The following is a 15252-nucleotide window of genomic DNA, read 5'->3' as shown; positions in this document are numbered from 1 at the left end:
TTCAGTTCTTGCTGGTGTCTTGCTGATACCCTGAAGAAAAGCCTGAAAGGTTTCTAGGGTTGGTGTTTAAATATAGTATTAAATCCCTGGGGGAAAAAAATTAAACAGATCTGTGTTTGCCCAGCATGGAGAAGAGAAGGCTCATTAAGATTATCTATCATGTTCGAACTTCTTGGTGAGAGGGATGGGAGAATGATCTGAGAAGCAGAAGGGAGACCCATAGGCAGAAAGGCTATTTTCTGTTTTTCCCTGTTTCATGGGTTGTCATGGTCAAAACATGGCCAACTTCTCCTGGCTGTAGTTGAAGAAATGCCCCTGAATATAGAAAGGGCCTGGAGTTGGCCCAGAGTGGATGGGGGAATGGGTAGGAGCCTAGAGTTTTGCTTCTTGGTCATTTCCCTGAAGGCAGTCCCCTTCCTTTTTCCAACCCTAGGAATCGATCCAAGAAGCAGTTAGGGAATTGCTGCCTCTCTCCATCTATCACATGAGATCAAATGTAGCTTTTCTGGTTGATCTTTTCTCAGAGAATCCACTGGCCAGTTTCCCCAATGGAGCCTGTCAATCCCCTGAAAATGGACAAACTGGTGAGACTGAAAAGCACTGTGCAGGGGAATGGTGGAGTAGGAAGAATGGATGAATGAGAAAGGCCCCAGTAGACTCATCCTATGAACTATAGGACCAAGATAAGGGTCAGTCCTTCCTGAATAACTAGTAGATGAGGAACCTACCAAGAGCCAAGTTGTTAAGTGGCATAACTCTCTTCCAGATTTTCTCCCATAGCCTTGATCAAGACTTTAATCTCTTGTTTTCTAGGTTTATAGTAAGAAAAGTCTAGGGGGCAGCTAGGTGGCACAGTGGATAGAGCACCAGCCCTGAAGTCGGGAGGACCTGAGTTCAAATCCCGTCTCAGACCAAACACTTGACACTTACTAGCTGTGTGACCTTGGGCAAGTCACTTAACCCCAATTGCCTAAAAAAAAAAAGTCTAGAAAGTATAAAAGCCCAGATCTTCCCAGGGTATAGGGAAATGTTAGGCCACAAGCTGCCCAATCTTTACTGGAGTAAGGTTTTGAGTCCTTCTATGTGTTACATGGAAGGAAATACTTCCCCAGGACAATGTCAGACAATGTTAGTGTTTCCAGATCTCTCTGCTTCTCCCAGATTCTGTTAAATAACAGTGAAAATAAATAAAGGAAAATTAGTGCATTTTTCTGAGAGTGCCACGATTCATTGAACCCTTGGTTAGTATAAATGCCTTAGAAATGAGATCACTCCAACTTACTGGTGGCAGGTAACTGGAGCTAGGTTATTTGACTTTTTCTAAAACTTCTCTTTGCATCAAACTGAAGGAAGCAGAAGAAAAAAGATCCTAGTAACTATGCAACTGAAATTTCGGTGCTTCATCTTTCTTCCTTTGTCACTGATGAATTCTGACATAGGTAAAATTCCTATGTAGTAAATAAATACTGTAAGACCACTTAATTAACAATAACAACAACCAAAAATAAGAATAAACAGGCTACGCAATGCCATCCAGTTGGTGAAGCATACACACAGCTAACTCCATGGAGAAGGGCTGTCTTCGCTAGTGAATGGGTACTTTGACTTTTTAATTTGGCTTCCTTGCAGGAAGGTCACAATGGAATCCCAAGTTCATCCACAAAGGGACCTCCTAAAAGGCCCCATTTAAACCAAGCTGGGGAACCAGTTTCTCCACTTCAAGGTAAGCTGACTCTCAGGCTCCTAGCCCCAAGAAGAAGGGCTCCTCTGTTGGTGGGTCACAGGTGTGCCATGCTACCAGCTCCTTCCCCTAAAAATTGCAACTGAGAAAGCTGTCACTATGGGACATCTCTCCAGTTAATTTATTCCTCATTCCATTTCCTTTTTCTGCAGGACTCCCTCCTTCTGAAGGGATCAGCCTGGGCTCCACAGTATGTCCTGAAACATCGGTAAGCATCTGGCAGCTACTTCAGGATGTCATTACTGAACATGTTAAGTACTATAGGAGCATGGATTTAGAGCCAGAAGGAAATCTTAGATGCCATCAAGTCAAACTCCCTCATTTTACAGATGAAGAAACTGAGGCACAGAGAAGTTGTGACTCGTCCAGTGTCACACAGCTTGTGGTTGAGGCAAGACTCAAACCCAAGTCTTGTCTTTCTCACAGTGCCCTTGTAAAAATCAAAGCTAACCTTTTATCCTTCCTTCCTATGCACTAACTTTTAAACTCCCCAAAGGGCAGGGCCATACATTATCATTATCATCATCATCATCACCATTATTGTTATTATCTCATTCTTCTCATCTTTTTTAATGCAGTTCAGCTAGAAAATGTCCTGGGACAAATTACTATCTTGCTGTTATTCTCTTGTATCTAATGTTCTATAAACTGCATTTTGTAATTGAATAAAAGTATAAGGACCATCAGTACATTTTCTGTTGGATCATTGAAATCATCCTCAGCACAATTCCAGCAGTGCACAGAATAATAGGGTTGACAGGCATCTCATCCCATTCAGTTGATGAAGCCTGTCATTTTACCTTTGCAACATCTCTAAAATATGCCTCCTTCTCTCCTCTGACAACACCACCACTCTGGTGCAGGCCTTCATCACCTTGTGCCTGGACTATGGCAACACCCTGCTGATGAGTCTGCCTGCCTCAGGTTTCCCACTCTAATCCATCCTCCATTTGGCCTGAAGTGATTTTCCTAAAGTGCTGGTTCAATCACATAACCTTCCCACCCCTCTACTTAATAAACTCCAATGGCTCCCTCTTGCCTCCAAGATCAAGTACATAATCCTCTGCTTAGTGCTCAAAGCCCTTCATAACTTAGCTTCCTCCCACCTTTCCAGCTTTCTTACACTTTACTCCTCTCCACCACATACTCTTTAGTCCAATGACATTGGCTTCCTTGCTCTTCCAGGAACAAGACACTCCATCTCTTGGCTCTGGGCATTTTCTCTGGCTGTCCTAAATGCCTAGAATGCATTTCCCAAGAATTTTCCATTTCATTCTTCTTCAGGTGTTCTCTTTACCCTCTGATTTCTTAATTTCTTTTGCTTTCAATTGCTAATTAAAGGAGTCTGGACTTTTGATACATTTTTGTTCTACAGATTCTATTCTTCATATTTCTGTTTCTTTTTCTTTTGTTATTGTCTTCAACTGGGCAATATTGTGTTTCAAGTTTTCTATTCCATGCACCAGCTAGATGCTGGTGTCATCTTCCATCAATCTTTAATAGCTTTGTCAGATAAATTCTGCCATGATGGTGCTTGACACATGTCCTTAAGGGTATTTCTTGATAGCTCCACCTTTCTTTTTATGGTTCTTATCATGGCAAGGCTGCTGCATATGCAGCTGGGTACAAGCTCTGAAATATTTTTACACTTTCTGTCAAATACTGTGGAAGAATGCCTTCATCTGCTATGGTTTTGGCAGATACCAGCTTTTTGGAATGACTGTTTTGGTATAACTGGTCCACTAGCTGAATTCATGCCATCAACCTCAAAAAGCTTTTCAGAAACCCAGTCTAAATATACTCATCTTTTTCAAAATAATTTGAGATGTTGGTTCTGTTCCTGTCATTTATTTTGTTATGAGATGAATTTTTTTAAGATCTCCATCACTGTCTGATAATTTTTTATTAAATATAGTTTTGAGGCTTACATTAAGTGAATATTTTCCACTACCTAAGATTCTTTTTTTTCTCTATTTCATTTCTCATCTCATCTAATTTAGGCTTAGGGATGAAGTTTTTTTTTTATGATTGCCCTACACTGAGGCATTGACAAAAATAACATGTAGCCCTTGCCTATACAGCTGGTGAAATGTTTCTAATTTTGTGAACATTATTATGATGTAGTGCTAGTGCCTTATGAAAGTATTTGTGTCTTCAGTCCATTTCATGTGTATACATGGTTTGCCCACTTTAGCACACCATTTGTTCTGAAGGATGTCTATGGGATCTTGACATTTTTGATTGGTTCCATTGTGTTGCCTTCTTGTGGTACTGGAATACAAAATAAACTCACTCATTCTGTTCTTCTCTGTATCAAGCAGATCATTATGATGGCTTTAAGAAAAGCCAGATTGGGGGACAGCTAGCTGGTGCAGTGAATAGAGCACTGGCCCTGGAGTCAGGAGGACCTGAGTTCAAATTCGGCCTCAAACACATAACAATCACTAGCTGTGTGACTCTGGATAAGTCACTTAATCCCAATTGCCAAAACAAACAACAACAAAAAAACAAAACAAAGAAAAACCAGCTTGTACCTCCATGCCATTCCATTTATTTCTTGGATTCATGGCAGCAGTTTCATCACACTGACTAGTATGTTAATCCATTCAACAGTACTGTCAGAGCCCTACTAGACAGTATTTCAGTTTTTCTGTCAGACCTCTGTAGCTGCTAGTCATCTCAAGTTCACACAGAGTCCCTGTTATACATCATTAAAACTCTGGCATCCCCAAATTTTGCTACTCTGTCCCTTTCGCACAACAAGGACAATGGGTTGGATTTTAAGGGAGCTGATGATGATGATGTTGCTACTGATGATGATAACTTTCAATTTGGTATGTTATGAATAAATGAATGGATAAAGTATTTGTTAAGCTCTTCTGATTTGCTAAGCACTGTGCTAAGTGCTAGAAATTTCAATAGAAAAGCAATATAGTCCCTGCTCTTATGGAACTTACATTCTAATTGGGGAGACAACTCATATGGAAGGTTTCAGCTACAAGTCAGATGGGAAAAATCCTGTGGTCCTTAGGGTATAGTGACAAAGCAGATGTTAATGCCTCTTCTTTAATGTCATTTCCACCGATAAAATTATGTAATTTTCTGATGCTGACCCATTTGACAATGCCTAGGACTTTGGTGGCAAAAACTTTCATTTCTGGGTCTTCAGTAACTGAGGCTCTATAACACTTGCAGGAGCAGTTATATTTTCCAAAGAATCTTCAATTTTGATTCTTACAAAAACTATGCCTGGTAGGTCAGGTATTATCATCCCCATTTGGCATTCAAGGACACTGAGGCTCAGAAAAGTCAAGTGATGTGTCTAAGAGCAAATTCACAGTTCCAGATTCTCCATGCAATGTGCATCTGTGGTTTAAGGCAGGGTAGTATAAGAAGTAATAAAAGCCTAAGAAAAAATTCTGGCCCTTTGGCCTCAAGTGCTTAAAAACCTGATTGTACAAATAATGAAGCCAAACAGATAAGTGAAAGACAATCTATCAATTCACAAAAAGTAACAATTCACATTTATGTGGATTTAGCGTTTACAGAGACTTTCATCCCAACAACTACCTCCATCTTCCTAGGTTACTATCTTGCCCACTATATCTCTGGATAGGTTTCCTGGAAACACTTCTCCCAATCCCTCCTCCAGAGAGGCCAGCATACCAGTAGATCAAGCTGCAAAATTTTTTCTGAAGCTTAGCTTTTCCACACTCAGAGAAAGGGGGGACCTAGGAAAATTGACTCAGCCTGCAGTCTTCTGTATCATTTCAAGTTTGGGGAACCAACTGCTCTCTTTCCTATTGATATATATTCCTAAGACATAGCTTTTCTCATTTCCTGGGGAGCACTTGATTAATGTGACTGCCTAAACCCAGCCCATCTTCATTCTGTGCCTTGTCAGGTCCCATTAGCTCAGGGAGAGATGTCCAGCAACCCAGACACATCCGTCAACGTCAATGTGCACTGTACTTTTACCATGACCCTGGAAGTGAAAAGGGGAGCATCTATGCCTGTCCTCAGAGCCCTGCTGAGAGACAAGCTCCTGCAGCAATTAGAAGGTGCACAGCTCAGGTATGATTTTGTGCTGACCCTAGGGGGACACAGGGCATCTCTTTATAGGATGGCGAGTCCCACCATACACACATCTGCTAGAAGGAATCATGCTATTCACCTCCTGGTGATTGAGAGGTGATAGACACAGGGTGCAGAATGAGACACGCATTTTATGGCCACAGCTAATGAGTCAATTTGCTTTGCTTGATTGTACATATTTGTTATTAAGATTTAATTAAAAAAAATAGAACCCAGCTGATCCCAAAGAAATCAGGCCATGGGCAAAGGGAGAATTCAGAAACATTTATAGGATAAAATATTGAATAGCACTGATATTGGTCCCAGTCTCAGCTCCTGGAGCTACAGATTTTCCCTTTTTAAGGGAGGGATTAAAAGAAGGGTGATGATTGTGAAGTTAATCTGCTAAAGAAGAAGGAAGGGATGGGATCCCTTGATGTGTGTGGTGTGAGGGATCATCTCTTTATCAGAGATTGGAGTAGAGGAAACAGTTGGGCATGATATCAAAGGGTTTTAAAATATAGAGAAGAGGGAGCTCATGATGAATAGCTCCTAATTGCTCAGTAAAATATGTATCCCAGATCCCTTATCACCTCCTTCCTGCCTACTGAGGGACCTCTTCTCTTAATTAACCTCTTTGTTTCTTATTTATCCACCAGCCCCTTGTTTTCTGTCTTTGGACATGCTTGAGTTGCTCCTGTCTTAAAGAAAGCTTGACTTAAGCTCAGTACTTCTTATCAAATATCTCTTCTGCAGCCTGATGGAATGCCTCCAGTAATCATTCTTCTTCTGAGAAGCTGGATTTCCTATGGGGGAAATTGTCCACTATATCTACTTCCTCATCACCTTATTCCTTCCATGACTTCCTGCACTCCAGCTCCTACCCCTGTCTATCATAAAACTGTTTGACATGATGGTGCCATAATGACATAGTAAAGTTAGGGTCACTGGACCTCTGCCAGGCACTGGCATTGGGAAGACCTAGGTTCAAATTCTGCCTCAACCATTTATTAGCTGTGTAATAATAGACCAGTCACTTTAAGCTCTCTGTGCCTCAATTTCTTTCCAGCTCTAAATTTATGGCTATGATTCTATGTCCTCTGAGTCAAATCCAATGAATAAAAATCTTTATATTCCTTCTCAAATCAGGGGCTCTCCTGGGGTAAGAACTATGTCTCCTGGCTTATTCCTACCCTCCAGTTGATGACCTCAGCCTCACTCTTCACATTATTTTCTTTATCACTCTTCCTTATCCTCTGCCCAACCCCATTTTGGCTGGGCACTGGGCCATCTTGAAAGTCAGAAGTCCTTGTTTCAGTTTGGACCCAACAGGGACAAAAGACATCTCAACATGTGAATAGCATTTTGGGGTGAGCCCACTGGGAACAGACTGGGGAATTCCCTGGTAAGGTCACCACAGCAACCACACTTCTGCTGGCTTTGGTGAAACAATACAGTGAGCTTTAGTAGTGTAGGCAGCATTATGACAACAATCAGTTATTAACATTCCACTGTATTCATGAAGGATTTGACTTCATAGGGTTTTGATCAATCAACCATAATTTATTACATACTATATGGCAGGTACCATGCTTGGTACTAGGAATATAAGAGGGGAAAAAAAAAAGAAAGAAACAGCCCCTGCCAGAAGCTTATATTCTATTGAGGAGACAAAGCATAGTGAAAAGTAACAGGTAATTTTGGGACGGAGGATACTAGTAGCTAGGGGGGAGGTATGTGTGGAGATTAGGAAAGCCTTCACACAAAATGCAATGCCTGAATATTTGTTACATGGGTTTTTTTTTCTTTTTTTTTTTTTTTGCCCAGTGGGGAGAGGGAAGTGGGAGGGAAAGAAAATAGAATTTAATTAATTAAAATGTTAAATTATAAATAACCCCAGGTTTAAATTTAGAATGTGGTACTTGAGCTGAGTTTTGAAGGAATAAAAAAAAGATTCTGTGAAGTAGAGTTGAGGAGGGAGTGTATTACAGGTATGGAGAGCAGCCCATACAAAGGAGACATGAGTTGGAGTGTCATGTGTGAGGAACAGTAAGAACGCTAGCTTCCCTGGACTAAAAAGTGGAAGAAAGTAATAGAGAATCAGACTGGAAAGGTAAGTCAGAGTCAGGTTTTGAAGGGCTTCAAAAATTTAGTATTTGGTCCTACAGACCAGAGGGAGCCATTGGACTTAATTGAGTAGAGGAGTGATATGAAATTTAGGAAAATCACTTTGGTAACTGTATAGAAGATGGTGACAGAAGAGATCTGAGTCAAAGAAACCAATTGGGAAACTACTGCAGAAGTTCTGGTGAGGGTTTGAGCTAGGGTAGTGATAGTTATATGAGTAAGGAGATACATATGAGAGAAACTGTGGAGAGAGAAATGACAAGGTTTGTCAACTGATTAGATTAATGGATTGATGTAGAGTCAAGGACAGCAAAGTTGTGATCCTGGGAAGATGGTGGTGCCCTCAACAGAAGTGGGGAAGTTTTGAAGAGGGTATTTTTTAGAAGTTCTGAAGAGGTGAGTAATGAATTATGTCTTGAACATATTAAGTTTGAGATGCCTATAGAACATTCACTTAGAAATATCCAATAGGTTGTTCGTTGGTGATGTGGGATTGAAATTCAGGAGTGAGACTAGGGGGAGTCATCAGCATAGAGATAATAACTGAACCTATGTAACTGATAAGGTCACCAAATGAGAGAGTGTAGAAAGGAGGGTCTAAGAGCCTTGGGGTACACCCATAGTAACGGGGCATGATGTGGATAAAGAACCAGAAAAGGAAACTGAGGAATGGTCAGAGAAGTAGGAGGAAAACCAAGAAAGAGAGCACTGTCATGAAAACTCAGAGGAGAGGATAGAGGAAAGACTGGTCAACAGTGTCAAATGCTGCTGAGAGATCTAGAAGAATGAGAATTGAGAAAAAACCATCAGATTTCTCAATTAAGAGATCACTGGTAACTTTGGAGAGAGAAGTGTCAATTGAGTGATGAGGTCAGAAACCAGATTGGAAAGGATTGAAGGATGAGTGAGAGGAAAGGAAATAAAGACAGGGGTTATAGACAGCTGCTTCTAAGAGTTTGGTAGGGAAAGGGAGAAGAGATATAAGATGATAGATGATAGTTGAAGGGCTTTTTTTTCCAAGATAGATGAGACTTGGACATGTTTGTAGACAGCAAGAATACTAGTAGATAAAGTGATAATTTTAGATAAAGAGAGATTGAAAAATCAAAAGGAGGGGATGATGGTGAGGGTAATCCAGTGGCAGAAGAAGGAGTGGGATCAATGGGTATGGTACTCATTTTTATCAGTGTGGGATGATGTCATTGGGTTTTAAGATGTAGAGAATAGGAGAGAGAGTTCATGGCAAATGACTTCTATTTTCTCCATAAAGTATGAAGCAAGGTCCTTAGCTGAGAGAGGCAAATAAGAGGGAGATACATGGGAGGCTTGAGAAGACAAGAGATGGTTTGGAACAGCTCCTGGGAGAGTGGGATGTAGTATCAAATTAGGAAAGAGTGAAAGGAGTGACTTGCTACAATGAGGGCTTTTGGAGATTAAAAACATACGTTTCTAATGGAGGGCAGCTAGGTGGCACCATAGTGCACAGAGCACTGGGCTTAGAATCAGGAAGACTCATCTTCATGAGTTCAAATCTATTCTCAGATACTTACTAGCTGTGTGAGTGACCCTGGGCAAGTCACTTAACCCTGTTTGCCTCAGTTGTCCCTCATCTGTAAAATGAACTGGAGAACGAAATGTCAAACCACCCCATCAGGGTCATTGAGTCAGGTGACTCAACAACAAACATTTCCAATGAGCCCTCTCAATGATGTTCTCTGATTTCCTTCAGCTTCATTCAGTAGCACAAGAGTAGTGAATAGAGGAAATGACTAGTGACAGTAATACAGGGTTAGGGTTTGGCCCAAGTACATGTGACTGGATTATCCAGGTTTCTCCTCAAGCTGTCATTCACCCTTAATAACTAGGGTAGGACATTAGTGGTGCTGCCTTTTGGTTCAAGAATTGTATAAAAAGCAATTTTGTAGAGAGGAACGATATCTATTTCTATCTGTGACCAGAGGTGAACTCTAAGCTTCCCTAATGAAGTTAGTTGCTAATAGTAAATCATATGCCCATGCTCTGTGGGCCAAGAAGCCTATACCCTGGTGGACTATGCATGTGACATGAAATGAACAGTAAGTGACTAAGTATCCGTTGCAGTTACAGCCACCAGGATAGTGGAAAGTTCATTACAATTTCTGGGGAAGAGGCGTGTAAAAAGATGTGGCGGGAGGCAGCAGCAGACAGAAGACTGAGTCTCCAGTGCCAGGTAACAATCGCCTAGGTATCCTCTGGGAACTCTGGGGGCAAAGAAGACAGATCAGAAATACTCATGGAATGGATAGCAGTACTCTCTAGGTGGCTCTGCGTCCAGACCCCAGATTCAGCCCTCATGTTTCTGCTCAGGGCTTTCTGAGCGCTTCTCTACCCATCAGTCCCTCTATCCTTTCCGTCTATCCATTCATACCCGAGTTCTAAAGAAGCAGTAAAGTCAGAGTTGCTGGCTTTCCTAGCAGCACCAGGGTGTAACTATGGCCAGGTCGGATTTAGAAGATAAATAAATAAGTATTCACTCACCTGAACTCCCAGAAAGGCAGTTATTTCCCTAGAGTGTAAGAGCCCTCTTCAAGGGCCAGCGAAGGCCAGCTGCAGTGCAGGAGTTTGTAAGCAGGATAGGCCTTCAAAGAGCTGTAATATCTGCAGCGGCTGTGTTCTGGCTTGGAGACACCATCCATGTTTACTCCCTGCTCACCTCATCTCCAGTCCAAGTCCCTGTATCCAGAGGTGTGCTGGTAAATTTTTAACAACCAGATTGCTAAAAAACAAAACAAAACAAACAAAAAACCAAACCCCAAAGTACATTTTAAGTTTAATCTTTATTATTGACACTTTCTCCATCACTTTCTTAAGTCTAGAAATGAAAACTGTGCAGAACAAAAAGTAAATTGTCCCAGCTTTTTGAAAAAGAGAAAATAGTAACAATAATATAGATAGAAATAAAAGTTTAAAAATAAAAATCTAGGCCCCAAATATCAATATAATTATGAAAAAAATAGGCTTTAAAAAAGCCCTTTGTGTTTCAAATGTGTTTCAAATGACTACTTAAATCCAAATCACTCTCATTGAACAGCCAATAATAGCCCCCAGCCCAAGCCTTTGTGGCTCATTGTCTAGATTTTGATGGCTCAGGATGAGTGTAAATAGCAATTGTTTTCTGTTCTGGCCAGAAACTCTAAGGGTCTTCCCCTCCTAAATTGATGGTTTTGTGATTGGTAAATTAGGCCATCTTTTTGTCTCAATTCTTACCTAGCCTTTGGTCATTGAATGGGCAGTGCCTCAGACTGAGACCTAGGAAGGATCTAATTTAGAAAGGACTAAGTCCCCACAGCATCCTGGGCCTTCCTCAATATTCTTGACTTTTTGTCTTACCACTGAACTTTCATGACCCTGGAGGAAAGAGTGAGGCTGAGGGCTTCGTTCAGCTCTGCCTCACTAAAATCCAACTCTTGTGCAAGTCAAGATATCACCCTAGGTTGTCCCCTTTGAGAACAAAGGAGGAACAACAACAACAAGTCTAGAAATCAACCAAACAATAAATCAGACCCTAATTTGTAGTGTTCACCAATTTCTGGAGAAATACTTACACTGAAAACTTAACAACAGATTCTTGTGAGTTGGTTCAAGATGGTTCTAGAACACCCCTGCCTGTATCCATCATTCATTATCCTTCCAGTCATTATTATACATTCAGGTCTGGATTGATTGTCTTTCCAAAGCTTCATGTTGACCTTTCCCACCAATTGTTCTCTCCTCTGTTACAGTCTAGTTTCCCTTAGTTCATCTGGTCATCCCCTTCTCTCCTGATCCAGCCTGGCTCCCCTCCCCTCTTCTGACTCAACCTTGCTCTCCTCCCTTCCTCTGACTCAACCTACCTCACCTCTTATTCTCTGACTCAACCTGGCTCTCTTCCTCTCCCCTAACTCAACCTGAATCTCCTTTCCTCTTAGGGAACAGAGTGCTGTGGAGGCCGACGTGTGCTCTATCAAATGGTTGCTCAGTACAGCTATTCTGCAGAGGGACCTGAAGACCTAGAGTTCCAGAAAGGGGATACCCTGGACATTCTCTCTGAAGGTACTGGCCTTTGGGCAGCTCTTTTTGCCGAGGCCAGTTATTAAAGACTACTACTACTTGTCATGTCTAGGCTTCTCTTAGTGCTGGATTAGTCTGAGATTCCTGCCTGCCCCCACACCTGTACAAGTAAGATTCATCACTTCACAAGATCTTAGGCTCGAGAAGCAGGGACTTTAGAGGTCATGTCATCATGTCATCCAACCCCCCCCATTTTAAAGATAAGGAAACTGAGGCCCAAAGAGGTTTTGTCTCTTCACACAGGTAGAAATGGAAGAAACAGTCTTGTGACTCCCAAGAAAGCCCTCTTTCCAAAAGCTAAGATTCAAGAAAGCCAAGTCAAGAGATTAGATGCCTGGTCCCTGGTCATGATGCTGTCTAGATGTTAGGGGTCCTGGAACCCCAAAATCACGATACCCAGGTCCTGCCCGAAAGAATTCGACCCAAGCCTTCTTGCAGCCAAAAACAAAGTTTATTGAAGATTCGCCACATTAGCTAGACTCTTAAGGAGTCTGAGCATCTATGGGCTATTGGCTAGATTCTAAGAATCAGAGCATCTTAATGGAGACAAGACGGACCTTATATACAGAAAGACTGTGGGAGGGATGTAGGAGTGGCCAAGTAGTTTGGGGTGAGGGGAGGAAGGGCCTAAGGAGATCTGGATGGGAGTGGCTAGTAAGCTGGGGTGAACAGAACTCCTGGGACCTGGACCTCCTGGCCAAGGGAGAATGCAGTCTAGCTAGGATTAAGGGTGGGAAATGGCAGGGGGCCATAGGGAGGTAAGACAATGGAGGGGAGATTGGGTGTAGCCACAATGACAGACCAGTTGATGGGACTATAGCCTCAGGGGAACGCCAGAGATTTGGCCATGTGGGAAAGTCCAGGGTTTTTCCTTTCTGGGGTCCAGATCCCAACCCCATCAGTCAGAGAGTGAGTACCATGAAGTCAGCCTAAGAGTCTTCGCCTTCTCCTCAGACTACCAGTCTGTACTGCTTCTGTACCCCTGAAGAGTAGCCAGTTTCTCTAGGTGTTGTTTTTCCCTTTTTTAAGCTTCTAACATTTCAGTGGGATAGAATGGAAATATTTCCAGTCATCCCCTCATAGAATCCCTTTACTCTACTCCTCCTCTGCTTAGAGGTAATCTTCCAAACATCTTCCCAAGCCTAATAGAAATTTTAGGACTGCTCCTTGTTGGTCAGCAGTGTGAATAATTTAGATCTAGCTACTTCTAAGTATGACCTAAAGACTGTCTCTTTGAAACTTTTGGTTTCTGATAGTCAAGTCTTCCTGTTTTTTTTTTTCAGTGAATGAAGAGTGGCTGGAGGGCCATTGCTCAGGTCACATTGGCATTTTCCCCAAATGTTTTGCTCAGTTGGCCAATGTGGCCAAAGAATAGACTCCAGTGGAGCCATCCATGACTTATAGCTTCTGAAACACTTCCCAGGAGAACCCAGGACCAGGGAGTGAGTGCACAAGGACCAGGCTCCTTGTCATCACTGGAGTTCCCATTCCCACTGCCAGAGTGTCCCCAGGAGTCCCATCTACATGAAGATTCCCCAACCAAAAGATTCCCACTTGCTTTTTTTTTTTTAATTTCTGCACTTGAAGTTTTAATAACTCAAAACTCCACCAAGACACTTGGGACACCTGCATATGCAACCACAACAATATTAACAACCCATTATGTGCCTCAGTGAAAAGAATGGACAATGATACAGTGAAAAGATTGGCAAGAGACTTCCTAGGACATGTTTTGTTTATGAACAATCAGCCTGATATTTTACTCTAGCATCCTATGAGAAGGAAAGGAATTGATTGGACCTGTGATTTCATTGGCATAGGGGATTCTCAGGTGAGAAAACTCCCTCTGTTAATGCAAATGTTTGTAATTTATGGTGTTAGAAAGTTCCCTAGAGCACTGAGAGTTTGAGTGAGTTGGCCAGGGTCATCACACATCAGTTTGTCCCGCTTACTTTAGAAGACCCAGGCATCTAGCTCCTTGGAGAGAATCACTTCCTAGAACATCAGCTTCCTGACTAATAGGATCATAGGATTTCCCATAGGAACTGGGAAAAGGGACCTGAGAGATCACTGAATCCAACCTCTCCATTTTATAGAGGGAGAAAATGAGGCTCAGAGAAGTAACTTGTTGATGGTCACAAGGCTAAGAAATAGCAGAACAGGGATCTGAACGCACTCTGAACACAGTGCGTTTTCCACTGTGTCCAATATTCATTGAGGTAGAAAGAAGCTAGAGGGCAGCAAGATCATTCCTGATGACCAGCCTTAGAGCCAGAATTCCAGACACCTAACCCATTGCTTTAGATATGTTCTCATCCTGTCTCTTCATTTTTCAGACTGAGGTCCGGAGGGGAAGAGACTTGCCCAAGGTCAAACAGTTAGTGGCAGATCCTGGACTACGTTTCCTCATTCTCCAAAAGGAGAAAATACCTTACGAAAGATATTATTACAACTGTTAACTATCATCGGGAAAGAAAATCTAGCTCAGTACCCAGTTCAGGTCTAGAGTTAATGAAATAGCAACACTTTTGTGGTATTAAAAAAAGGAGGGGAGGGGCAGCTAAGTGGCGCAGTGGATAGAGCAGCGGCCCTGAAATCAGGAGGACCTGAGTTCAAATCAAGCCTGAGACCAAACACTTGACACTTACTAGCTGTGTGACCCTGGGCAAGTCACTTAACCCCGATTGCCTAAAAAAAAAAAGAGGGGGGGAACAAAATAGATACCCATTGATTCAGGGAATGGCTAAGCAATTTGTGGTAAATAAATTTAGTGGAATATTCCTACGCTGTACGAAGTTATGAATATGAAGAATTCAGAAAACATGTAACAAGGGGAAATGGATCTGTGAATCTTCTCTTGGCCCTAAAGGGATTCACCTGTGTTCTGAGTCAGGGCTAAAGGATTTACACTTTGGGGTGACAGCAGACCTTTCTTAGTCCCTGTGATTGGGGGCTTTGTTAAAGAGGATTGGCAACTGAACCAGGGAGAGCCCCCCACTCAGGTTGTAAGAACAAAGAAAAGACATCCAGCATCTTTAGGCCCTGCCTAGTTTAGAACATAGATCTCCCTTGGGCTTCTGGCAATTGGAAGAGGGGACTAGGGAAGTAATTTCCATCTCCTCCCCCAGCCCTTAACAGCCATAGCAGCTAGAGGCACAAGACAGAACAACATGTACTTGCTTAGGTGAAGCAGAGACAGAACTTTAAGGTCTTACCTATAT

The 15252-nt window shown here is 42.1% G+C and overlaps 1 protein-coding gene across 2 annotated transcripts in view; it reads left to right on the top strand.

Annotated features, from left to right (window-relative positions):
• Positions 1 to 14631, top strand: part of NOXA1 (NADPH oxidase activator 1) — a 43279-nt gene extending 28648 nt beyond the window's left edge. Inside the window, exons 7-13 of one of the 2 annotated variants that reach the window (XM_027848953.1) lie at positions 525 to 584; positions 1630 to 1723; positions 1894 to 1949; positions 5646 to 5815; positions 10043 to 10151; positions 11890 to 12013; positions 13315 to 14631. In XM_027848953.1, the coding sequence (XP_027704754.1) occupies positions 525 to 584; positions 1630 to 1723; positions 1894 to 1949; positions 5646 to 5815; positions 10043 to 10151; positions 11890 to 12013; positions 13315 to 13406 (705 nt within the window). In that variant the 3' untranslated portion in view covers positions 13407 to 14631. Of the gene's footprint in view, positions 1 to 500; positions 585 to 1629; positions 1724 to 1893; positions 1950 to 5645; positions 5816 to 10042; positions 10152 to 11889; positions 12014 to 13314 lie in introns of both variants that reach the window. The other variant, XM_027848947.1, reaches the window with a different exon arrangement.
• The last annotated feature ends 621 nt before the right edge of the window (positions 14632 to 15252 follow it).

This window comes from Vombatus ursinus, unplaced genomic scaffold (genome assembly GCF_900497805.2).
Source record: "Vombatus ursinus unplaced genomic scaffold, bare-nosed wombat genome assembly UNPS02000580.1, whole genome shotgun sequence".
Taxonomy (NCBI): Eukaryota; Metazoa; Chordata; class Mammalia; order Diprotodontia; family Vombatidae; genus Vombatus; species Vombatus ursinus.
This window is presented reverse-complemented; position numbering and strand designations above follow the sequence as displayed.